At 45.3% G+C, this 25,079-nt stretch overlaps 3 protein-coding genes across 4 annotated transcripts in view; 1 reads left to right on the plus strand and 2 right to left on the minus strand.

Annotated features, from left to right (window-relative positions):
- Ccdc189 (coiled-coil domain containing 189) overlaps positions 1 to 1,389 on the plus strand; it is a 6,228-nt gene extending 4,839 nt beyond the window's left edge. The window contains exon 9 of the mRNA XM_028769434.1: positions 178 to 1,389. Coding sequence (XP_028625267.1) covers positions 178 to 356 — 179 coding nt within the window. The 3' untranslated portion in view covers positions 357 to 1,389. The remainder of the gene's footprint in view (positions 1 to 177) is intronic.
- On the minus strand, positions 460 to 13,274 carry Phkg2 (phosphorylase kinase catalytic subunit gamma 2). The gene is given in 10 exon segments (XM_028769435.1): positions 460 to 1,035; positions 1,128 to 1,253; positions 1,325 to 1,478; positions 1,561 to 1,651; positions 3,731 to 3,894; positions 3,971 to 4,036; positions 5,770 to 5,824; positions 6,057 to 6,253; positions 12,556 to 12,668; positions 13,061 to 13,274. Coding segments are annotated over 9 exon segments (1,242 nt in total). The 5' UTR covers positions 12,651 to 12,668; positions 13,061 to 13,274; the 3' UTR covers positions 460 to 741.
- Positions 13,275 to 21,108: 7,834 nt separating this feature from the next.
- Tmem265 (transmembrane protein 265) lies at positions 21,109 to 25,076 on the minus strand. 2 transcript variants are annotated; one of them, XM_028769462.1, is made up of 3 exons: positions 24,476 to 25,076; positions 23,099 to 23,272; positions 21,109 to 21,600 (listed from the first exon to the last, which is right to left on the minus strand). In XM_028769462.1, exons 2-3 carry the CDS (start codon positions 23,267 to 23,269, stop codon positions 21,439 to 21,441), a joined length of 333 nt encoding a protein of 110 aa, XP_028625295.1. In that variant the 5' UTR covers positions 23,270 to 23,272; positions 24,476 to 25,076; the 3' UTR covers positions 21,109 to 21,438. The 2 variants fall into 2 exon arrangements, with proteins under 2 accessions (XP_028625295.1, XP_028625296.1); XM_028769463.1 differs by having other exon boundaries at positions 23,099 to 25,076.
- Between the last annotated feature and the right edge of the window lie 3 nt (positions 25,077 to 25,079).

A 25,079-nucleotide genomic window follows, 5' to 3' on the forward strand; every position in this document is an offset into this window, starting at 1 on the left:
TTACAGTGTGAATACAGAAAGTGCAGTTACAGTGTGAATACAGAAAGTGGAGTTTGGTCACACTGCCCAACTGTCTGCCTCAGAAGAGATGGCTGCAGTTCCTAAATTGAAGCAGCACTGCCCTCTGTAGAGCTCATTTCCAGACAACACTTGTCCTACCTCTCGCCTCTCCTGTAGGTGAGGTGTCCGTCCTCCAGACCTACATTAAGTCCCAGCTGAACAAAGAGCTGAGGCAGCTCCAGCAGCTGGTGGAGGAGCGGCTCAAGGAGAGTGAAGAAAGGCTGAGCAACAAACTGGCAGCACTGGAGCGGCCCTATCAGACACCTCCTACCAAAGGCAAGAACAAGACCAAGTGATCCCAGCATTTTCTCCAATAAAGACCTGGACCACAGTGTCCCATCTCCCACCTTCACGAGCACCTTCTGGGTTTCCCTATGAAACTAGACAGCAGACATGGCACTGGCTCTCCCAGGCTTGTAGCAGGTTTTATTTCAGATGCGGCACAGGTGGCAATGGCAAGGCCAGGCGCAACACTGGAAGAGGCTCCCTTCCATCTCCGCCCTGGTCTCCACGTCCAGAGTAGGTAGGGGTAAAAGGGCTGGTTTCTGTGACAAGCAGCATTCTCAGTTGTAAGCTTGGCAAGGCAGGCTAAGGTCTGAGTCCCAAATGGTTGGAATGATAGAAAAAAAAAAAATCTCCTCCTGGAGAGTCCTACTTTCTGGCTTGCCCAGGGATAAGGCCCTAGCTCCGTACCAGTGTAGCCTCATCCTCTGTGATAGCATTTGCATCTCCTTCAAGTTCAGCGGCAGCAATGGGGAAAGGTCTAGGAGGCTGATGCTGGAAGAGGGCCGCCCGGTTCTGCTGCTCACCCTTCTTCACCCAGTGCCCATAGAGCCGGAAAGCACAGTTGTCAATGAGGCGCCGTACTGGCCGCAGTGCATAGGGGTCTCTCAATAGTGCGTTCTTAGTTAGTGGCCGTAAACGGTGACCGCTTAAGGCCACTCGTCCAGCAGCCAGTATTGTCCACACTGCCACCTGGGAAGGGGGACAGTATTAGTCCCAGTAAAACGTCCAGCATAGGGAAGAGGACAAGGCCTGGGTGCAGACCCTGCTACTCTCAGGCTTACCCGGAACCGCTGGCGAGGTGTGAGGTTCCAAGGTTGGCCGCCTTCACAGCGCTCAAAGAAGGGGTGCTGTAGGGCTTGCTCAGCTGTCAAGCGTGCCTCAGGATCCACCTGCAGCAGCTTTGAGATCTAGAGAAACTTTATAGCATGAGGGTCAGATCTTGGGTCTTCCCTAGTATCCTTTCATGGCCCCTACTCACCAGGTCTTTGACGGTGTTTGAACGATCATCCCACTCGGGTGAGCTAAACTGATATTGGCCTTCCATGATCATGCGTAGCATCAGGATTTGGCGCCGGTGCCAGAATGGTGGTGAGCCAGCCAGAAGTGTGAACAGGATCACCCCACAAGCCCAGCTGAGAATGAGACCGTGGTCAGACTGGCATAGGTAACAAGCAAGGATGTGACACAGAAAGGGAAGGCATCGCAGAGACTCACAGGTCGACTTCCTTGCCGTAGCCTGGGTGGGTTTCATCCATGGAACACTTAAGGATCTCTGGTGCTAGATACCCTGGAGTCCCACACAGCTCTGGGGAGAAAGGGCAGAAGACTGAGGGACAGCCACTAGCATTCCCTGCAGAGCCCCAGACACCAACCATCCACTGGAGCGTCTCAACTGCACAAGAACACAAGGTCACCCTTTTTACTCCTGTGCTTCCTGCTGAGCCTCAGAGCAAGAGCATGTCCCTAGCTAGCCACCTTAAACTCCCACCAAAGCTTGTGGTGGCCTTCTTAGGAAAACCCAGCTTGGGAATGGCTTCAAGGTCTTACTCTACAGCATCATTTACCTCCTCTACTTGCCACTCAGCCATCAAAACAACTTGTCTTACCACTGTTATCACATACATAATATATGTGAAATGCAAAATTCTTTTTTTTCCAGACAAGATTTCATTATGTAGCCTTGGATGGCTTGGTACTCATCATGTGGACCAGGCTGGCTTCAGACTCAAAAAAATCTGCCTGCCTCTGCTTCCTAAATGCCAGGATTAAAGGAGTATGCTGCCATGCCCAGCAGAGACCTGGAATTGCTTAAGAACATACTGGGGTAGTCTCTGTTTAAACCCTTCTTAGAGTTTGCTCTAGGTATGGTCTACATGACCTATGCTGGTCGACACAGCTAGTTCCAGTACAGACATGTAGAGACTGTTTCAAAACAAAACAAAAAAAAATCCTTCCACAACAACCCTTCCTTGATTCTCTCTCAAGGCATCAGGATCCAGTCTAGGTACCTATGGCTCATGTTCCTCTGTCACTTGATACAAATCTGTATTTTTAGTTTCTTTTGGCTACTACAGGTACTTTTTTTTTTTTTTCAGAAATTTCAAACTATTCCATGTCGTACTTCCAAGAGAAATTAATAAGCCTAAATTGAAAAGACTTTTTGGAAAGACAAGTATTTTACTATCTAGCACACACCAAGAGTTCTATGGGAGGGTCATGAGGTAGATGCACCTTTCCTAAGCTCACCATCTTCCAGGAAGCAAGTAAGAAATGAGTGTTAAGTCATGTGAAAATATAAAAGCAGAAAGCAGTGGAAGCTTAAAGTGAAACCCGAATCACTCAAGAAAGGTGAAGCAGGCAGGGCAAAGGTATTCCAGAAAGATGTCTATGTGGAAGCCAGAAGGGACATAACACAGTGGCCTCAAGGCACCCGGAGCCCACAGGTTAATGTGAGACTGCACCGTTCAAGTTCAAATTCTGGGAAAGTCATCATGTCTTCACACCTAATCATAAAACAGAGATGCTGATACTATTTTCTGTCGTGAAGAAATACTGTTAGGGAAATAAGCCACACCACAGACAGCCGGTGTGGCACTTGCCCCATGATAAATGCTCATTATTTGCTCGCTACTAGTATGAGGTATAAAACCATAAAGGACAAGATAGCTTATGGATAGCTCTTGGGACTCCTACACCTGAATATGCGCAACGTTTCCCATCTGCACTAGAAATGTGTGTGCGTGTGTGTTACATGTGTAGGCCCAGTGTGTGTGTGTGTGTGTGTGTGTGTGTGTGTGTGTACATGTGTGTAGGCCCAAGGCTGCTGCTGACCATCTTGCTCAATTACTTTCTCCTTTATGTATTTAGGTAAGACCTCTCACTTGAGCCCAAAGCTCCACTGACTCGGATAGTCAATTAACCAGCTTATTCCAAGGATCCCTCTTTGCCTCATGCATGCTGGTACTTCCATGGTTGCTGGGATTGAACTCTGGTCCTCAAACTTACATGGCAAGTACTTTACCCACGGGGCCATCTTCCCAGTCCCAGAATTTTTTCTTGTTACAATGAATCATAACAGGATCCTCACAGCACTGACACGCCACAGAGAGGCCTTGTTTTATCCACACTTCAAATTGCTGGGGCCCTCTAGTCCTACAAAGCTCAGCTCTGAAGGCCCCTCCTCTGCATCCCTCAGGTTCAACAGTGTTGCCTTCTTCTGGCTTCCCTGGCATGGTCCTCTGTATACAGCTCCACTCTCTCAGGTGAAAAGGTCCACTGAGTTGCACACAGCCTTTGCATCAGGAGTACCTCAGCATCGAGCATTCACTTTCTTTTCCTTGGCATCAGGCCACCTCAAGTTTGGGCCTGCTTCCCTCCCTCTTACCTCGAAGCCTCTCGCCAGGTTCCAAATGGCAGGAGAACCCAAAATCAGAAAGGCGGATCTGCATATTGTCATCTAGGAGAATATTCTCAGGCTTCAGGTCTCGATGTACAATGTTGTTGGCATGGAGAAAGTTCACTGCTTCCAGCAGAGACCTCATAATGGACCTGGGTGAGGAGACTTCTCTGTTTCTCCCTGTACTGTTCCCCCGAACATCCCAAAGGCATTAGGCTCTAGCAGTACCTGGTTTCCTTTTCTGAGAGGGCCACTTTCTCCGTGAGATAGTCAAACAGCTCTCCTTTCCGCATCCTAAGGGGTTAGGGGAGGGGAGAAGAGGCAGATGCACCCTACTGGAGGCTGAGAAGGTGGTAAGGCCAGTGAGGAGAGATTCCTCTGTGGCCAGCAGGAGCAGCTTGGGGGAGAGCACTACAGGAGTGAACTGCATTCCAGGGGCAGTTTGACACAGTGTGTTGATAGTTGAAATATCCTTAATGTACCACAAAGGAACACTTTTAGTAAGAATAAGCGACTTCTTGTGGTAAGTAACAAGAGGCCTTTCTTATCTGAGAGCAACTACAGCTACAAAAGACTTCTTAAAGTCAGCATTGAGAATATGAGCCAAAAGTTCAATTAACAGTTACAAAAAGGTAGAATAAAAGTATTTTGGAATTTTCTTATTTTATCACCCTTCAAAATTGAGATTACAGCCTGGTGTGTGGTGGTGCAAACCTTTAATCCTAGCAGCCAGAAGTCAGAGGCAGGTGGACCTCTGTGAGTTCGAGGCCAGCCTGGTCTACAGATTGAGTTCCAAGACTTCTAGGGCTACACAGAGAAACCCTCTGAAACAAAGAAACAAAAAAAACAAAACAAAAGAATTGAGGTTCCAGCTGGGTGATGGCACAGCTGAGTGGTGGTGGTGTGCCACAGCTGGGTGGTGGTGTGGCACAGCTGGGTGGTGGTGTGGTACACACCTTTAATCCCAGCACTTGAGAGGCAGAGGCAATCTGATCTTTAAAGATTAGATCAGCCAGGGCTACAACGTGAGATTCCATTAAAAATAAAAGATAAATACACACATAAATAAGCAATAGAACTGAGGTTATAATTACAATTCTAATCAATACTTAAAATCGACTATCACTGTCCTGCAACTGTGCAGGACAGTGAATAGCCATTTCCTATTTCCCCTCAGATTTTTTCAGAGAGCCATTTGATGGCTTCATGAATTTGTTTCTGAATAATTCAGATTATTCTCTCCTTTCTCAGACAAAGGGTCCTGATACAAAGCCCAGGCTAGCCCTGACTTTGTAGTCCTCCTGGCCACAGTGTCTGGAGTACTGGGATTGCAGGCATCATACCTGGCTAAATCAGATTCTTTTTGTTTGTTTGTTTTTTGTTTTTGTTTTTGGAGACAGGGTTTCTCTGTGTAGCCCTGGCTGTCCTGGAACTCACTCTGTAGACCAGGCTGGCCTCGAACTCAGAAATTCGCCTGCCTCTGCCTCCCAAGTGCTGGGATTAAAGGCCTGCGCCACCACCGCCTGGCTTAAATCAGATTCTTGAAATACATTTGCAACTAGTTTGTACTCTGTCATGTAACACATAACATCAGATTCAGATAACTGAGAGGAAAAGAACCAGTCGGCACAGGAGCAAGAGCAGAGCGATGTGCTAAGTAGTAAGCGAGAGACTCCTGGACGAGGAGCGTTTAGAAGGAGTTAGCTCAGTGCTCAACACTTGGCGCCTAGTCTGCTCGCTCCTCATTTTTTTACACAAGAGGGACTGGGACAGGGACCCTGCTGGTCATTACAACTCTCTTGGCATTTGCTTGAGCATTATTACACTTGAAGTTTCTGCCTCAATCATGGCACCTAAGGAGAAGGCCCATGCCTTGGACTTTCAGGAAAAGAACAGAGAGCCCTGGCAGGAGCAGAGCATGATGTAAACAAACAGTGGTCTCCTGCCCACGAGCTGTAACCCTGGGACCCTGGGACCACACATGAAGGCAAGGAATAGAGTTCTCAGATGAGCAGGGTGATACTCACAGGTCAAACACCAGGAACATGAAGCTAGAAGACTCGTAGGAATCGATGAGAGTGACTGGGGAAAGAGGCAGAAAGGCAGAGAGAGATGGGAAGGAGCAGATGCAATCACAGGTGCTCTCCACCCACAGGCAGCACTAGGCTAGTATACTGGGGAGGAAGGAGTACCAAGGAGGCTACAAGGACCCAAAGACTGGCCACGCTTGGAGGGAGGGAGGGTTGATTTGGCTGTTACTTGATTCTCCTAGAGGAGTGAGCTCTGTGGTCCGCCGCTGTGTCCATCGAGCTACTGGTGATGAGTTCGCAGTGAAGATCATGGAGGTGTCAGCTGAGCGGCTGAGTCTTGTGCATCTCTCGCCGTGTGGCATCCCGCACCTCCTCCAGCTGCTCAAGACTCAGCCGCTCAGCTGACACCTCCATGATCTTCACTGCGAACTCATCACCAGTAGCTCGATGGACACAGCGGCGGACCACAGAGCTCACTCCTCTAGGAGAATCAAGTAACAGCCAAATCAACCCTCCCACACTTTCCCTGCCAACCCTTTTTCTCTTCCTCCCTCTTTTCTCCTTTAGTTTCCCCCCTCTGTTTGTTTATTTTCTAGGAGACAGGGCCTCATTATGTAGCTCTGGCTGTTCTGGAACTCACTATGTAGACCAGGCTGGTCTGGAACTCATGGAGATGCAACTGCCTCTGTTTCCTGAGTGCTGGGATTAAAGGCGTGTACGAACACATCCTGTAAGACTGGGTGTTGCTGTGTAGCCCAGGCTGGCCTAGCCCTGAACTCAAGATTACAAGTGTGCACTACCACATCTGGCTTCTACATTCCTACTTCCATACAGAATAGAGCCTTTGAACCATTATGCTTACCAGACTCCTACTAGGACAAGTACCATGACCAAAAACCCTAGCCTATCATGGCTTCACAATGTCCTCAGGCATGTGAGTACCAAGCAGCAAGGTACCACACAATGCCCACAGGAACTCAGGTAGGTGACTTGAGTTAGATCCAGAGTCTATCTTTCCCTGTTTAAGCCCTGAACAAGGCTTTTCACAAGGTCCCTGAGTTTGCCCTTTGCAGGAAGTGGTAAGAAACCCCCTCAGTTTCCATCCAAATCCTAGATCTCCCCTATAACTCTGAGTGTAAGAAAAGCCCAATAAATATATTTAGTAGAGTCAGGGCTCATATGTGCTAGAGAAGGGTTCTACTATTAAGCAATATTCCCAACCTCTAGTCATTCCTCATCTTTAACAAGCTTCAGTGGGAATCTTACAACTTCAGGAAGTACAAAGGCTCAAGTCATCAAGAGCAGACTGAATGCTGCCTCCAGCAATCCTGTCTGCTCTCGCCCTCCTCTCCTCAGGCATCCCATACATCTTTTACTTTAAGGGTGCTTACTCTTATTAAGCCGTTCTAGTAAGACTCTAGATCGTTTCAAGGGGGGAATGCAAGACTTAAGACTCAATCTTTTTTTCTGCTGACAAACTCCAGTGCCTTGTTCTCTGCAAGCTCCTTAAGGTCAGCCTTGAGCTGGGAGAGCGGCTTGGGGGTGATGCGCCTGCTGAGCATGGGTTAGCACTGACAAAATACAGGACTGGGCTGTAACTCAATGGTAGGGTGCTTGCTTAGCATGTATGTAAGTTTCTGAGCTCAAACCCAGTCCCCAGGACCCCCAGCATAAACCTGCCAAAATAAACCAACCGAGCTGAGCGTGTCGACCTGTGCCTGTAATTGTAACACTCAGAAGGCTGAGACAGGATTTTGAGTTCCAGGCCAACCTCGGTTGCTCAGAGAGACTCAAAAATACTAAATATTAATAAAAATAAGTAAGTTGGGTTTACCTAGGGCTCCATTCTTAGCCCTGAACATTTTCCTTCAGTATCTTCTGCAGCTCTAAGATTTCAACCTCTAAGCCCTGTCAGATCCTGTCTTCCTGGACATCTTTCCTCACGGATTATAAAGACATTTTCATATCTATCATGACCCTGCATTTTCTCCCACAACTAACTGCTCTCTGTATTTCTCATCTGTTAATGCTGTTGCTGTTCCCACTCCCAAGCTAAACAGTCCCTCCCTCTCATTCCCATGTACCCACTCTCTCCAACGAACTTGGCATAGAGCCTCAAAATTCCATTCCTGCCCCATCCCCAACCCCTCAGTGCACTCACTGCCTTGCCTCAGGCCTTATCTTCCTTATTTGGCTAACTGTGAGAACCACCATGCTCTCATCCTAGCTGCTAAGGCTCTCGTAAGCCATCCAACACGTGGCTTCCCAGTTAGCTTCCTAAACATACATCCCTTGTTATTCACTGTTTAAAAAGTCTCACCTTATCACTGAACAAGAACAATTGTCTTTTCTCTCCTCCCTCCCCAAGTCATTAATATTAGGGCCTCACATATGCTAAGCAGGTGTCCCACCTATCACCAAGCCACCTGCCTATTCCCTTTTTGGTTTTGGTGACCCTCCCTCTCCTCCTTTCCCTCACTGTATAAGTCTAGCTAGCCTGGAACTTGCTACATAGACCAGGCTGGCCTTAAATTCACTAGAGTTCCACCTCCCTCTGCCTCCAAGGTCTAGGATTAAAGGCATGTGTTATAAACTCAGTCTTACAATTAACTTTGGATACATTCAAAATTACCTATCACCCTATTAACTAAATGATAAAAGTAAAATCATAACAGGCTTCCTTGTATTCTGGTTCTTACAATCTTTCTGCCCCCTTTCACAATATGTGTGCATGTGTGCATGCACACACACACATGCACACAAGTATATAACAATAATAAGAAAAAGAGGCTATCAACTTTTTCACTGATGAGAAAAAGATTCTATCAACTTCAAAGTGGGGTTGTCCTGGCTGGTTTTGTGTGTCAACTTGACACAAGCTGGAGTTATCACAGAGAAAGCAGCCTCCCTTGAGGAAATGCCTCCATGAGATGCAGCTGTAAGCCACTTTCTCAGTTAGTGATCAAGGGTGGGAGGGCCCATTTCGGGTGGTGCCATCCCTGGGCTGGTAGTCCTGGGCTTGATAAAAAAGCAAGCTGAGCAAGCCAGGGGAAGCAAGCCAGTAAGCAGTACCCCTCCATGGCCTCTGCATCAGCTCCTGCTTCCTGACCTGCTTGAGTTCCAGTCCTGACTTCCTTTGGTGATGAACAGCAATGTGGAAATGTAAGCTGAATAAACCCTTTCTTCCCCAACTTGCTTCTTGGTCATGATGTTTGTGCAGGAATAGGAACCCTGACTAAGACCAGGTTTATGAGAAGTGTTTAAGGGAGAGTAGTGTGGAAGGCTGGGGGTGGGGGAGGGAGGGGAAAGTGATATAATTCTATTTCAATTAAGATCATTTTATGGGGGGGTTGTATGAGGGTGGGACTAGGAGGAGAGGAGAGAGGGGCCTACAATCGGTATGTAAAGTGAATACATAAAATAAGGGAAAAAACATTTGAGAAAAAAGGGGAGAAACATCAAATCCTAATTCCTTCACCAGTCACCTGAGGACTATACACCAATGACCTCATCACAGCCCTGCTATTTAGTCTGTGCTTCAGTTAATTTGTAGGCTAGTTCTCAAATCTTTTATTACTTATGACTGTGTGTAATACATACACAAATACGTGTGTGTGTGTGTGTGTGTGTGTGTGTGTGTGTGTGTGTGTGTAGAGGCCAGGGGACAGCTCTATGGCGTTGGTTTTCTCTTTCCACCCTTACATGGGTCCTAGGGTTCCACTGAGGTTACCAGGCTCACACTGCAAGCGTGTTCCCAACTGAGCCCTCTCACCGACCTACCAAGTCCCTTTAACATTTCTAACGTTCACTCACGGGCCTGGTGCACTCGGAGACGTCTGCGGCTGGACGTGGTGGCACAGGCTGAGGCTGAGGGTGGGGACACAGACCTTAAACCCCAGTGGTCAGATGGATCTCCAAGTTTGAGGCCAACCTAGTCTAAAGCGTAAGTTCCAGTATAGCAAGGGCTTCACAGAGAACCCCTGTGTGTGTGTGGGGGGGGGACTACGCAATTAATTTACGTGTAAGAAAGGATGGGCCAGGCGGTGGTGGCGCACGCCTTTGATCCCAGCACTCAGGAGGCAGAGGCAGGCGGATCTCTCTGAGTTCAAGACCAGCCTGGTCTACAGAGAGAGTTCCAGGACAGCCAGGGCTACACAGAGAAACCCTGTCTCAAAAAAACAAAAAAAAACAAAAAAAAAAAAAGAAAAGAAAAAGAAAAGACAAATACCCCACCCCCAAAAGAAAACCAAAACCAAACACAAAAAGAAAGAAAGAAAAAAAAAGCAAAGGAAAAGAAAGGCAAGATTTTGACAGAGAGAGAGATGAGATTATGCAGCCGCAGTACTGAGGAGAGGAGAAGGACACCACCCTCTGACCCAGCTCCACCAAAGCTGGACTTGCTGGTTCTCTTCAAGTGGAATAGATGTTTCGTTCCTCCTCACAGCTCCTGAGCTTGCCCTCACCCACCTAGTCCCAAATCCTCGGGATGGGATGTGGGTTCTTCCCTAATACACTCTGCGGTGGTTTGAGTGCCAGTCCCCTCAGGCTCGTGTGTTGGAATGCTTGCTCCCTAGTTAGTGGAACTCTTTGGGAAGGATTAGGTGGCACGGCCTTGCTAGAGGAGGTGTGTCGCTGGGGATGGGCTTTGAGGTTTCAAAACCAGGGCAGGCAAAGTTCTGCTCTCTGCCAGCTGCATGTAGATAAGATGTAAGCTCCCAGGTACTGCTTCAGGGTCACACCTGTCTGCCACCATGCTCCCTGCCATGATGGTAACAGACTTATCCTCTGACATTGTAAGCAAGACCCAATTAACTGCTTTCTCTTTTAAGTTGCCTTGGTCATGGTGTTTTCTCACAGCAATAGGACAGACACTGAGACATACTCTGTCCCCTGATGACCTGTACTGAATTCTAGAAGCTTTAGATATCTATGTGAAACTGTCACTGTATACTGTCTTTGAGCCTTAATTTCTCTCCAGAATCCTGGTTCTGTTTTACTGACCTCTCTGTGTGATATCTAAATGTGCCAAATCTAATGCCATATGCCTGCCTTTCTCAGGCCTCAGAACATTTCACAGAGCAGCTCCTGGCAACTTTCTAAAAGTGTACTCTTTCATTTTTCTTGCTAGCTCACAGGCTGCATCTCCCCACATTCCTTGGCAGCTCGTCTAAGTGATCAGGAAATGGTGACATGATCCAGGAGCCTCGGCCCTTCCTTTCTCTACACTTTCCCTCCTCACTGCCCCTTTCTACATGTTGATGCCTCCAAATTTATGGTGGTTATTGAGCTCTCGAGTTCCAGACTCAGACCCACTTGAAAGCACTATCCACGGGGCATCTCAAACTTAGCATTTCCAAAATGAAACTCCTGATTGGTTCACTCTGTTCCCCAATCTAAACCTTCCTCAAAACTTCATTTCAGTAAATGGTATTCAAGTGCTCGAATAAAAACCTTAAACGTTACCCTGTTTTCCCCTTCCCTGTGATCTATATTCAGTCTCCTCTGGAACCATTACTTGAACCTGCTCGATTCTCTCCATCTCTGCAATCACCTGAATCCAAGCACTGCCATCACCAGCCTTTTCCTATCTCTACATAAAAGCCAGAAAGAGCTTTTTAAATTTCCAAGTGTTGTTAAGTACCACCATATGCTTAAAAGTGTCCTACCACAATCACCCAACTCACGCCAAATGCACAGCAGACTAGAAGGTGGGCTCCGATTTTACTCTCAGTCAGCCCACGGGCAGAGCGTAAGCTCCTTGCTCGCTCACATCAGGGCACCACTCTGAAAGCATGCGGCAGCAGTGCATCAAACTTCACGTTCCTCATCATGGCGTAAAGCCCCATTTCACTTCCTTTCTTGTCTTTCCCTACTCTGTCAACGGTCTAGCCACCGCCTTGAGCCCTGCACTAACTGCCCCTCTAAATGAGAAGGAGCCCCCCACCCCCCTTCAGTCTCACACTTGAGGTCTCAGCTCAGTTCCGTGTTGCCCAGAGTGGAGCTCTGTGGTAAAACACTGTCTCCCAGGGTGGGGCCCAGTGTTTAGTCCCCAGCACCACAGACAACCAAACAATCCTTCCCCAAACCTGCCCCCTCCTGTCATTTTCTCAGAAGTCTCCTGAAGCTCCTTTCTGTGGAGACTTCATTGATTCAACCCTACTGCCTACTTATTTTTCCCTCTCATACTGACCTTTATCTTGTTTTCATTATCTGTCTCTATATTGTTAGAATGTAAACTTCAAGACAGAAACTTTATGGGTTCCTGTCACTCCCTCACCTTAGTGCCTAACACAACATAACCAATACACTATGCTTCTGAAACTAAACCATAGCTCATCTGTGGTGCCGATCACAGAGTCAATCCCTGCCTGCCTCCCCGACAGGTTTCTCTGTGTAGTCCTGGCTGTCTTTGAACTTCCTCTGTAAACCAGGCTGGTGCCAACTCAACAGAGATCCCCCTGCCTCTGCTGGGATCAAAGGCACACACCACCACGGCACAGCTCCAAGCATCTTTTATACGGACCCCTTCGCTAACTAGAGACCTTTGAAATGCTCAGGTGATGGTTATTTTCTACCCTCCCAGTGTCTGGAGCACAATCATGTTTGTTGACTATACAGATGAATAAATTAGAGGGAAAAAAACGCAGGTTACCTTAGAATACTAGCCTAATCACTAACTCTTTTCCACCGAGCGCTTCCTAACTATCCAGCCTTCAGAAGGAAGCTTATTCCTGGCTGGAAGCTGACTACACTGGACCTATATATTCTCCTGCTAAGGCTCACCTGCCAATGATGTCCTTAGGGTCGTACTTCTGGTAAAACTCTTTGGCCGCAGCCCAGTCAGGGAGTTCATCCTCCGGCCCCACGTCCAACGTCATTCTGAAGGATGTGGGGGCCTGCGAGGAGGAAACGGAGGGCAGTGAGGGCAAGGAGGCCCATAGGTTCTGAGAGGACGCACATCGTGGCTCCCGGGGGCGCAGCACCTGCGGCTGGGGCGCCAGGGTCCTGGGGGATGGGGGTGGGGTAGGGGAAGGATCAGGACCGGGGAGACCACAACGAAGGGCCTAGGGGGAAGGGAGGGAAGCAGGGCAGGGAAGGGGATAGGGAAGGGAGGGAGGGGGGAAAGGTGGCTCGGAAGAAGGGGGAAATGGCACAAGTGCGGGCGGCTGTTACCGCGCAAGCGCACTTGGCGTCCACTGGGAGGGGCACGGGGGTCTCGAGCAAGATGACCCGTGCGGGCCGGGGATTAGGGGGGTGGGGAAAGGGGGTAGGAAGGGAAGAGTCTAACCTGGGCAAAGACCCTCAGCTACTTAGCTTGCGTTTACTCCTTTGCTTTAACCTGTAAGGCTCTCACAGCGACCTAAGGCTCCGCCCCCATCACTGCAGCCATTGGCTTCTGATGCTTGAAGACTAGGAATTAGAAACCCTGCCGATTGGAAAACGGCAGTCCAATAGGAAGACGGGATTCCAGGGCCGACAAGGACTATGGAGCTAGAAGTCTTCAAAAGGTCTCCACTATGAGGAGGAGCCTGAAAAACAGCCAATCAAATTGTAGTATTTGCTTTTCTTTTGTGGCGCTGCAGGTCTGTAAAGAGGCGCGGAAGTTAGGTTACCGGAAATGTGCTATGTCTGCACCACCTCCGGGTGCCCTAGGACAAGGCTCTTATAGTTTCCTTCTGGAATCCTCATCTTAATTCGGCTCTTTATTATAGTAAGAGCCTGTTCCAAAATTCCTTTATTGTGGAAACCTGCGTGTAGACAAGTGTGCCCGCCTAATTCCAGCACTTAGGAGAAGAGGCAGGCAGACGGATCTCTGAGTTGGAGGCCAGCCTGGTCTACAAAGTGAATTCCAGGACCCGGCAGGTTTGTTTATACAGAGAAACCGTGTTTTGAGAAACATAACAAAACAAAATGCATATGCAGCTTGGCCATTTGGCGCCGACTAGAACGTCCATCATCCTGGGGGGGGGGGGTCACAGACTGCTACCGTAGTATACACTTCTAACTAGTCTTGCTCTCAGAACCTTCCTGCATTAAGTATACAAGGTTGTAAGGTTCTGCCTAGAGTAATTCCAAAGCCAGCTAAACCCTAAGACCAAGGCTCTGAAGTAACAGCAACGAAAAAAGGTAAAAATCCTCAAGGTTACATCCAGCCAAAGAGAAACGATAGTTTTTGCTATTTTTAGACAGCGTCTCACAATGTAGCCCGTGTTAGCCAGGAAATCGCTGTGTAGTCCAGGCTGAGGTGGAACTCCCCAAGATCAGTCAGCCTCCCTCCTGAGTGCTGGGATTTAAAGTTCAGGACGTCTAGATTACAGAATGATTTTCCAAGAGCGTTTTCTGTGATGAAAACAAGTAATTTATAGTATTTCTGTCACTGTAAAGCGCTGGCCTTGCCTCATCATACTTAACTTTAACAACCTGCAAAACAAGCTTTGAACGTTCCTAAGTAGGTTTGTTGTTGGTATATAGGGGATAATTATTCTGAAATTAGTCAAAATAAAGTATACATATACATATAATTAGGAACCAAGAGTCTTCCTATGAGAATATGGAATCTGGAACTAGAGAAAGAACCCTACAGTAAAATTAGGGCAATGATGAAAAATGAACTAAAAATATAATTTTGTATTTTCCAGGTTTGATTTCTAAAAGGAGCCCAAAACAGAACCCAGCATTCAGAGTCTAAATGCTGATTTCTATTAGTTGCAAATAAAGGAACCAGGGATCTTTGGGAAACATGACCGAGGACAAGAATGATGAGATAGGGATCACAACACGAGCCTCCTGATGTTCCACTCACCTCCCAGACTTTAAATATGTGGGTCTTACTGCATGCTCATAATACTATATCAGAACATATTTTTTTGTTAAAGATTTACTTATTTTTATTTATATGAGTACACTGTAGCTGTCTTCAGATACACACCAGAAGAGGGTACTGGATCCCATTACAGATGGTTGTGAGCCACCATGTGGTTGCTGGGAATTGAACAAAAGACCTCTGGAAGAGCAGTCAGTGCTCTTAACCACTGAGCCATCTCTCTAGCCCAGAACATATTCTAAATATGACCTGACCGTAGGGCTTGAGATATAGCTTAGCTGTTGAATTCTTGCCCAGCATGAACAAGGCCAAGCTGAACTCCAAGCACTGAAAAAAGAAAAAAAAAAGTAAAAAATGGAGAGGGGTATAAAAATGAAGAAATCATATAAATTATTCACATTGTGAATAAAGGAGAAAATGGTGGTTTTCGGTGCTTTTGAGTCACTATGCTCCAGTATAAAAACCCCATAAACTAGTTGGTTAGTGGCTTTCTTTGGTCTGATAATGCTCTATTTGGGGTGAATAAGTGCTTGTTCACATCTCTCCAGGAAAGTCAAACAAAGCAATTGGCGTATGAGTAGGGACCCACAAACCCAACAATAAGCTGGGAGATGCAATTCCATGCCCCCATTATGGGGACCAGACATGCATCTGAAATGGGTCTCAGAACAGCATCTCTACAGGGATGGGGAGGGAGGGCTATGCTGATGATTACTGTACCTCAGTATGGTAGGGAATAATGTGCCACGTTGTGGTGGTGGCAGATGCATGTTCCTGCAATGAAGAAGAAGTGCACCCAAAGCTCAGAATTCTGAAAGAAGGGCATCTTTGAGAGAAAAAACTTCAGGGTGGTCAGCAGTCATCTCATTTGTTATAAGGTAGCATATCTCCTTGCTGAATGGGGTCTGCTACAAGTATGAGGGCACTCCAAAATGGCTGATGGGCTAGAAAGTGTTACACCCCTCAAAGTATCGTGTGTTTTATGGTAAGCAGGCTGTGGTGGCAGTTCTATGACCTTTTCTGTGGACAATAAAACACAGCCAAGGCTCAGAAGAACATGCTTTCGTAAGGAGATATTACAAGAAGGCAAAGATAAGTAACTATTTCCTTCCACACTGGTCTCTGACTTGACAGGGAATGTGAGAAATTGGAGGATGATGGACATATCAGCTTGCAATTTCTCAGAGCTATCAAGATGGAAAGAAAGAGTACAAACTAGTTCCTTATATTCTTCTTGCGTTCCAAAAACCTGGGATTCATAGGAGAACTCTGAAAGCAAAGAGGGAGAGAGGCAGAAAAGCTTCCAAGACCTTTAATACAGAAAATGGGGGAAACCCATTAATTCAGCATACAGATGGGGGCACTTAGTAACAAGTCCAGTACAGACAACTATAACCAGGGAAAACTACATCTGACCTGCTTGAACTGGAAATGACTTTTAAATTTACAAGTTATGTGTATGTGTGTACATGTATGCATGTCACAGTGTGTGTGGTCAGAACACATGTTGCAGTAGCTGGCTCCTTCTGCAATGTGGGTCTTAAGGACCAAAGTTAGGCTGTCAGGTTTGGTGATAGAAATTTTTACTTTGAGCCTGGAAAAGGTTTTTAAGCAAGAAATAAAAGTTTCTGGAGGCTGGAAAGATGGCTCAGTGGTTAAGAGTAATGACTGCTCTTCCAAAGGTCCTGAGTTCAATTCCCAGCACCCACATGGTGGCTCACAACCATTTGTAATGAGATCTGATGCCCTCTTCTGGTATGTTTGAGGACAGCTACAGTGTATGCATATACATTAATTAATTAAAAAGTTTTGCCCTAATGGCCTGTTCAATAAAGCTGTGGGATATGGGGACGGATGGAATGTGAGTGTATCGGAGAAATTAAATAATGTAAACTTGCATAATCTGAGGCAATAAAAGGGAAAAAAACCCTTGACGGATTAGTTCATATGAAACACCAGCTTGGTTACTACTAGCTAAAACTCTCTAAATATCAGCCTCTGGAGGACAACAGAAAAATGAGAGGCATTACTAGGACAATCATGCTTAGTGTCAAGTGTACTTGGCCTGAATGGACTATTTTCACAGGATCATGAGAAAAAGGCAAGTTAATTCAGAATGACCTCAGGGCTGGTCAGTACCTTTTGTAGAGCCTCATGGTGAGGCATGTAAATCAAGTTTATAAGGTGTAAAACAAAGGGCAGGACAAAAAGGCAAAAGGGTCTGATCACTTACAGACCACTGCACTTGAGCTTGGCCACATGTTTGTCAGTACATAGGAAGTGGAGGAAGGAGGTCAAGGCCATCCTTACTGAGTAATTAGTTCAAGGTCAGCTTGCAATACACGAACCCATCATAAAATATAAATACAGTTCAGTAGGCTTGCCACCAACACTGATGGCGTGAGTCAATTCCTAGGTCCCATGTGGTGTAAGAAAATCAATTCCTGAACACTTTCCTCTTACTTCTGTGTGCAGGCTGTACTGGAACCCTCCCCATACAACTCACAAAATCAATAAAAATGGGGATTAGAGATATGGGCCAGTGATTAAGACACTGGTTGCTCTTGTAGATGACTTAGGCTTGGTTCCCAGCACCTACAGGTGATCTGATACCCTCTTTGACCTCCCTGGACATTAAGCAATCATGTGGCACACACACACACACACACACACACACACACATACATGTAGGCAAAATTTAATGATTTAATTAAAATTTTAAAGTCCATCTGTGATAAAAAAAAAAGTTAGAAAAAAAACTGAGACAAATGTGCCATTTTAATCAAGACAGCATTCCTATGTAAAATTAAAAAGCCAAAAGCCCGAGCAACAGTTTACCAAAGTTTTTCCTAGTGGTAGGTAATTATCCTACCCAGAGCACATTACTCTGTATGAAAAAGTAAAGAGAATGGAGTTTATTTCAATTGGGTATGGTCAGTGGAGAGATGCTGGATACAACACAGGTTCAGAGCCTGTCAAACATTGGAAGCTGGCTCCAGTGGCAAATGTAGCAGGCTAACACGTGCATCTCTGCTAACCTTTCACTTAGCTTTGGCCCAGAGCAAGTAACGCTTAGCACTACTTGAGACCATTCAGGATGCACGGGTAATATGTCAGCCCAGAGGGATATGCCCTAGGAGTGAGGAAATGAGATGGCTCATGGGAAATGACAATGTTGGAAGGGTACTGTCCTCTGTCTGTGCTCCGTACCCAACATTACTCTCCTGATGAATTAATTCAAATGTTGTATTGGATCTTGCCAATGGTGTTTTCAGATTTCCCTGTGATGGAAAGGACTTCAGGGAGCCTGCCAATCCTTTGTGATAAAGTTTCAATATATGTTGGCTCTTGAATGACTTGGAAAACAACAGAACAGTTAAAACTACAATGAAATAATTTCCACAGGGGCACCCAGAGTGGCTGGAAACAAAAAACTCTCTGAAGCTATAAAGCTCATTAGATGAAAATCCTGGTGCCAGGGATAGAGTATATTTTCAGAGATGTTGCCAGAAAAACCTCTGGGGCCCTGGAAAACATAGGTGTCATCGTTACTGCTATTGGTTATATCCTAAAACTCAGTAAATCAATTGCTGAAACACCACATTGGTTGTAAGATATGGAGAAATCAATTGGACTGAGCTGTGAGTCCAATTGCTGTTAGCTAGCCTTTAAAAAAAAAATCAGAAGGTACAATGTGTACTGCTGGACAGTAAGTTTTGCTTATTATATCCATAGGTTATTGCTACTGTCAGCCTCAGTTACAAAGGGAAACTTTCATTTTTTTTACTTTATGTGTATGTACATGTTTGTATACATGAGTGCAGCTGCCTGTGGAGGCCAGAAAGCATCAGATTCCCTAGAGCTGTTTCTAAGCTGGCAAACATGAATGCAGGGAACTGAACTCAGACCTTCTGAAAGGGTAGTACAAGCTCCTAACTGTGAAGACATCTGCCCATCCCAGGGAACTTTTTCTAGCAGGTAGCAGACATTTAGAGCCAAACTTCTAAAAATAAATGACCATTGTTGTGGCACTGTGGCAACTCTAAACCATAAGTGCAAAAAAATGACCAGACATTACTATCATTCCATCCCACTCCCCTAAAACAAAACCTCAGGGATATCCTCAGTTTCATGAAAGGAAGGTACTAGAAGAACTAACTAAAGAGGTAGAGTGTTATGCAGCTCTTCTCTCCTAGCTCAAAGATTTTCCCCTCAAGAGCAAGGAGGCACTTAAGAATGAGGAAGCTCATAGAGTTAGAAGACTCAGGAAGTCTTTCTCTTTGGTTATACAATCAGTAAGCAATTGCTAAGGAGAAAAACCCTTGGTCAAGGAGGTCCAGGGATGCAGCTTTCGTGAGTTACTGTTCATGGTGACATGGACTTTTTAGTGATGTAGCCTTTGAGTCACCCATGTTCTGTAAATAATCCCAACAATCCCACTGGTTCATTATACTAGGCCCTAATGCTAGAAAATAGAAAAGATTGAATTTAGACACTCCAAGAAAATTACAACTATACATAATATTTACTATGTAATGTTAACAGCAAACACAAAAAGGTAACAGGACTCCATCTCTATAAAGACAATTTATTTTTTATTTATGTGTGTGCTCACATCGGCCAAAGAGTGTTGAATTGCCTGTAAGTGGAGTTTTGAGCTGCTGGATATGGATGTTGGGAACCAAGCTTGGGTCCTCTGCAAGAGCAACAAGTGTTCTTGACTCTTGAGTTTTTTCTCCAGCCCCTTTGAGGAAAATGTTCTTGTATTCCATTAAGATTTGCTGCTCTGCTGGAGGTCCCAAGTTCAAATTCACAGCACCCACATGGTATCTCACGATCATCTATGTATAAAGAGATCTGATGCTCAGCATGCATGTATGTATACATGCAGCAGAGCACTCATACAGAAATCATTTGTGTATGAGTGTTTTGCCTGCCTGTATGTATGTGCAGTACATACATGCTTGATACCTGTAGAGATCAGAAGACACTGCCAACCCTAGAACTGCCCTTTTGGAGGTGTGAACCATAATGTAAGGGAAACTCAGGTCATTTGCTGTGGAATGTCTCTCTAGTCCTCATGTATACCATTCTTTTTTTTTTTTAAGATTTATTTTTTTATTTATATGAGTACACTGCAGCTGTCTTCAGACATACACACTAGAAGAGTGTGCTTTGGACCCCATTACAGATGGTTGTGAGCCACCATGTGATTGCTGGGAATTGAACTCAGGACCTCTGGCAGAGCAGTTAGTGCTCTTAACCGCTGAGCCATCTCTCCAGCCCATGTGTCCTATTCTTAACATTTATTTATTCCGTAGTTGGCAGACTACATATCTATAAAGCAGATGAAAGCAAAATTAAGTTACATTGTGAGAAGTCAGAATAGTAGTTGTGATAAGAAATGATTAGAGTATATTAAAGTTTTACAGTGCTGACAGCAATCAATTTGAGTAGTAGCTTTCAGGTATTGGCTAGGTGTTAATTTAAACTTTATATTTGTTTGGGAACCTGCTTATGGAGTATATTTTAAAACTTAAAATATTATTTAAGCAAAGTGTGGTAGTGCACATCTGTAATTCTAGCACTCAGGAACAGAATCAGGAGGATCAGGATTGAGGCTAGTATGGGCTATATGGTAAGGCCTTGTCATTTCAGAAAACAGCAACAACTTAAACTAGTCAAGCATGGTGGTATACACCAGTAATCCCAGTACCTGCACAGCAACTCTGAGGAACAGCCTGACTCAGTAAGACAAAACCAGGCTCATATCCCATCCCTAAAAATTTAAAATACTATCAGGAGTCTTTTTTTTTTTTTTTAAATTTTATTTATTTATTATATGTAAGTACACTGTAGCTGTCTTCAGACACCCCACAAGAGGGTATCAGATATCATTGCAGATGGTTGTGAGCCACCATGTGGTTGCTGGGATTTGAACTCATGACCTCTGGAAGAGCAGTCAGTGCTCTTAACCACTGAGCCATCTCACCAGCCCAGGAGTCTTAAAATAAAGAATATAAAACATATTTAATCATATAATCCAATCTTTTCATCCCTCAATTCAACCAGACTGTCTGAATTCAATCTTTTCTATTTTCTAGCATTAGGGTCTAGGACACATATATAACCATTTCCTCAACTATAAAGAAAAATGGCACCTACTATTGAGTCATTGTGAGGCTTCAGAAGAAACAAACAGTGCCTGGAGCACAGCCTAGCAGTAATTAGTGAGTAGTGTGCTAGCTACTACTACTATTCTTTTTGTCTGTCCTTAGGTTCATGGCTGATAAGAAGCTTTTTTTTTTCCCAAGGAAAACTTCCAAAAAAAAAGTAGGAACGAAACAAACAAACAACCCCCCCTCCTAAACAAAAAACCCCCAAACCTTTCCTTCTCTTGGAACAATGAGACAGAATGAGTGGTCAGATGCAGGTTTAAGTCATCATTTAGATGTCTAGTCTCCTTTACCAAAGGCCCAAGGGAAAGCAGGAAAAAGAACAATTAGACAGTATTTCACCACCAAAAAAGATTTTTATTACAAAACAAATTTTAATAAAATCAAGCCTGGTTTTCATCCCTTTCTCTGAACGGAGGCTCCTAGAATGGAAGGGCAAGGGAGATAAAGCAGAGGATAATGAAAGAACAGAGCAGGCTGACCTCCCCTTGAAGTCTCAGGTGCTTTCAATGGCCTAGTTGAGCTCTTCCAATGGCTCCCGAGAAGGGCAATATCCTTCCAGACAGAAAGAACCAGGCACCACTCCTGTCACCAGAACTGTGAGCACTGCTGAACTGTTGAATTGGATCCAGGTCTTGACTGACTCTCAGCAAAGGCCACTCAGGGTTACTCAGCCTGAGCAATGGTGTACGAGAGCAGCCACAGCAGCAGGGGACCCAGAAAAAGGACAGCCAACCAGACAGCAAAACTGGCCAGGACGAGTCTCCGGGCCCGGGCCCCCAAGTATATGGCCTCCTCCGACTGGCCTGCCTTATGCCGCTCTTCTGCCTGTTGGGGGCAGGTTCTTGGTTAGATTCTCCCCCTGCTTCTGTCCCAAAGTACCCACTGCCCCATTCCACTTAGTGATCTATCATAGCTCATAACTGCACATATATAAACATTTTACAACCTTTTTCTGGTCTTTCTTAGCTCATCTGCAATACAAAGTATTCATTTCAGTTCTGCCTTACTTTTCAACTGGCCACAGTTATAGCTCACAAGACTGTATTTTTAATGACTTTGGTTTGTTTTGTGGTTTGGGATGGAACCCAAGGGCCTGTGCATACTACCCAAGTACTCTGCTGAATTACATTTCTGGACTGGAAAATACTTTGTAATCCTTCTATTCCCATTCTTTTCTATTTGTCCCACATTCATCCTGTCTCATGGTTCAAAAGGCACCACCATTTTCATCACAAAGGATTGCTTTTATGATTTTTGTGCCAATGAAATTCTTATGACAGAAAATGTTTCTGTCAAGATATATCCAGGTAGTGAGAAAATTGTAGAATGATGTTTAAATTAGTTTGGATAGCCTTTCACTAGGTATATATGCGTGCCAGACTTAGTGATAATCCACTTTTCATGGGCAGGACTCTGGGCTCAATTCCTAGTAATGCCACCTCCACCCCAACCACAAAAAAAAGGGAGTGTGCAGATTGTTCTCTAACAACTACACTGCTCCTTCCACATGATGGATACTGGTCTCATCACTACTTAACTGTCTGCCTGCCTGTAGCCTTGCCCCTTGTGATTCAACCTCAATGGAGGTTTTGAGAGTAAATCTTTCTGAAACTCTGGCCATGTCACTCCTCTGAAAAAAATTTAAATTGCTCTCTGCTATTCAAGATAAAGTTAAAATTCCAAGTACAAAATCGGAGGCCTTCAGTAATCTGGATCCTTTGATGTCAATTCTCAATATTCCTTATTTAACCTCTGTACACATTGCTGCCTTTATTTGGATTGTCCTTCCATCCTCTTAAAGTTTCTTAAAGTTTTATTTTCTGTCATCTTTTTGATGTATGGTAGCCAACTTACTCTAACAGAAACACCCTGCCCCCTATCTCCCACAGAGATACATCTTTCCCCATCTCTTTGTTCCTAGGGAGCCCTATGCTTCTTCTGTACTACAGTATCGATAAGCTGAATTTTACTAATTATCCATTTTTACAACTATCAGTTTCTTTCTTTCTTTTGTTTTTTTTGAGGCAGGGTTTCTCTGTGTAGCCCTGGCTGTCCTGGAACTCACTCTGTAGACCAGGCTGGCCTCGAACTCAGAAATCCACCTGCCTCTGCCTCCCAAGTGCTGGAATCAAAGGCGTGCGCCACCACTGCTCGGGTCAACTATCACTTTCTTAAGACATGGATCCTTTGAAAGTATTCTTACTCTGGCACTAAGCTATCAGACCTAAGCATCAATAGATATTTAATAACTGTTTAATTAACTGTAGACAGACACAGTCATTTCATTAGACCCATCCAGTCCCACAGGAATTTTATTCCTCACCTTGATGGCAAACACAAGAGCCATGATCCCCAGGCAAGAACAGCCACAGATAATGCTAGTAGCTGCCAAGTACTGGAGGCGGAGCCAGCAGCAGTGGATAGGGGGGGATGGAGGATAAGCAGCTTCCAGGTTGCTCACCAAGCTCTCCGCTGCCTTCTCCTCGTCCTCCATCACCTGTGGGCGATATAGTCAAGGCACTTTTAAGCCCAACAAATGAGCTCTTGCTTGGGCATGGTGACTCCACCCTTCTCAAAGCATGCTGTCTAGTGTCCTAACCCTATACTCAGGAATGCTGTTTTACTGGGAAATTCTTCCAGTGACTCAGGCCAGAAGACTAAATATGTGGTTGGAATCCTTTCCATCAACTTAAGATTCTGAATCTTTTGAAGGGCAAGCATGTGTAAATGTACTTGCTCTTCAAGTACAGAGAAGGAAATGGACCTGGATTCCAAGAAACAGGAGATAGAATCTTAAAACCTTATGACTAGGTAGCTTTTTTTGGTTTTGTTTTGACACAGGGGGTCATTATGTATCCCCTCTCTGGCTGGCCTGGAACTCAGTATATAGACAAGGGTGTCTTCAAATTCAGAGACTGCCTGGCTCTGGCTTTATGGTTGGTTACTTATTTTGATAGTTTCTCTATGTAGCCCTGGCTGTCCTGGGCTATGTAGACCAGGCTGGCCTAGAATTCACAAAGATCCATTTGCCTCTGCCTCCTGAGTGCTGGGATTAAAGGCATGTACCACCACCCCTGGGCATGAATAGTTCTGAGGATGAAGGAAAGGCAAGATCATATAGTTAAGTTCTTTTTGATGTTTATAAAAACAGAACAAAAACCTAAAAACAATAAAAAAAAAATCCCACTGAACCCAGGAGTGGTAGGAGTCATCTATTCAGTACAGTTAGAAGCAAAAAAGATCAAGAATTCAAGGCCAGTATTGCTAGCTCAGAGTCTGAGGATACATGAGATCTTGTCTCAAAACAAAACCCCTCAATATGAGACATCTCCTTTGCTATGCTTTCTTGCCACCTCTCTCCATTTTATTCCAGACCACAGAACCCAATCAGATTAGCAGAGTCCAAATGACTTCGCTCACAGAAACCTGCACAATGCTCTCTTTACTCAGGCCCTCTATGCACATGAAAATATCTTTCCACTCTCATGTCCAATCATTATCCTACAGGCTGGACACATGAAACCGCCTGTGGTTCCCCACCACAAGTAACAAAAATGCAGAGATAGAAGAGAACAAAAAGATGTGGCAAAGCTTCAACAGCAGTTGAGGTAAGAAATGAACTGTCAGCAAATGAGACAAGCCCAAAAGAGGGCACAGGGAGTTAAGGCCAGAAACTATAAACATAAGCATAGATTCTTACCTGGCCATAGGCTCTGAGGAACTGTGAGTTTCGGCTCCTGCCTCAGGTTTGATTTGGCTTGGGTGGAGATGAAGCTGACTCATGGCTCCAAGCCAAGCCAAGGTAGAGTTGTGGGGCCAGCCACCATTGGAAGAGCCCAGGGAGCTGGGAAGGGGCATGGCCAACTCAAACCAGTTTGGTTAGATGGAGAGCAGAGGAGGGCTAAGGCATGAGCAAATGGAGGCTGCCTGCTTTCTGAAGACAGGAGTGTAAGGAAGCACCTGAGTAGACTGAGAGGGAGCTCCCGGGCGCTGGAGAGCTGAGGGAGAGTCCAGGAGCCAGAGAAAAGAATCTATCTGGGTGGTCTAAAAGACTCTAAACAGCCTACCACACCAGATTTGACAATCTTCCCCTCCCCCTTTTTTGACTGGGAGAGGGATTAAATTCTGCTTCAAAGGTATAGAATCTTGGATTAGAGATCAGGCACGGAGTCATTGCAAGAGGGAGGAGAAAAATGGCATCCAAGTTCCCACCCAGCCCTCCACCAGACCAGAAAATCAGAAGCCTCCTTACACGGATGCTTGTACAGAAACTAAGTTTATTATGTTTTTTTTTTTTTAAAAAA

The sequence above is a fragment of the Grammomys surdaster genome, unplaced genomic scaffold (genome assembly GCF_004785775.1).
Source record: "Grammomys surdaster isolate TR1022 unplaced genomic scaffold, NIH_TR_1.0 192, whole genome shotgun sequence".
Classification (NCBI taxonomy): domain Eukaryota; kingdom Metazoa; phylum Chordata; class Mammalia; order Rodentia; family Muridae; genus Grammomys; species Grammomys surdaster.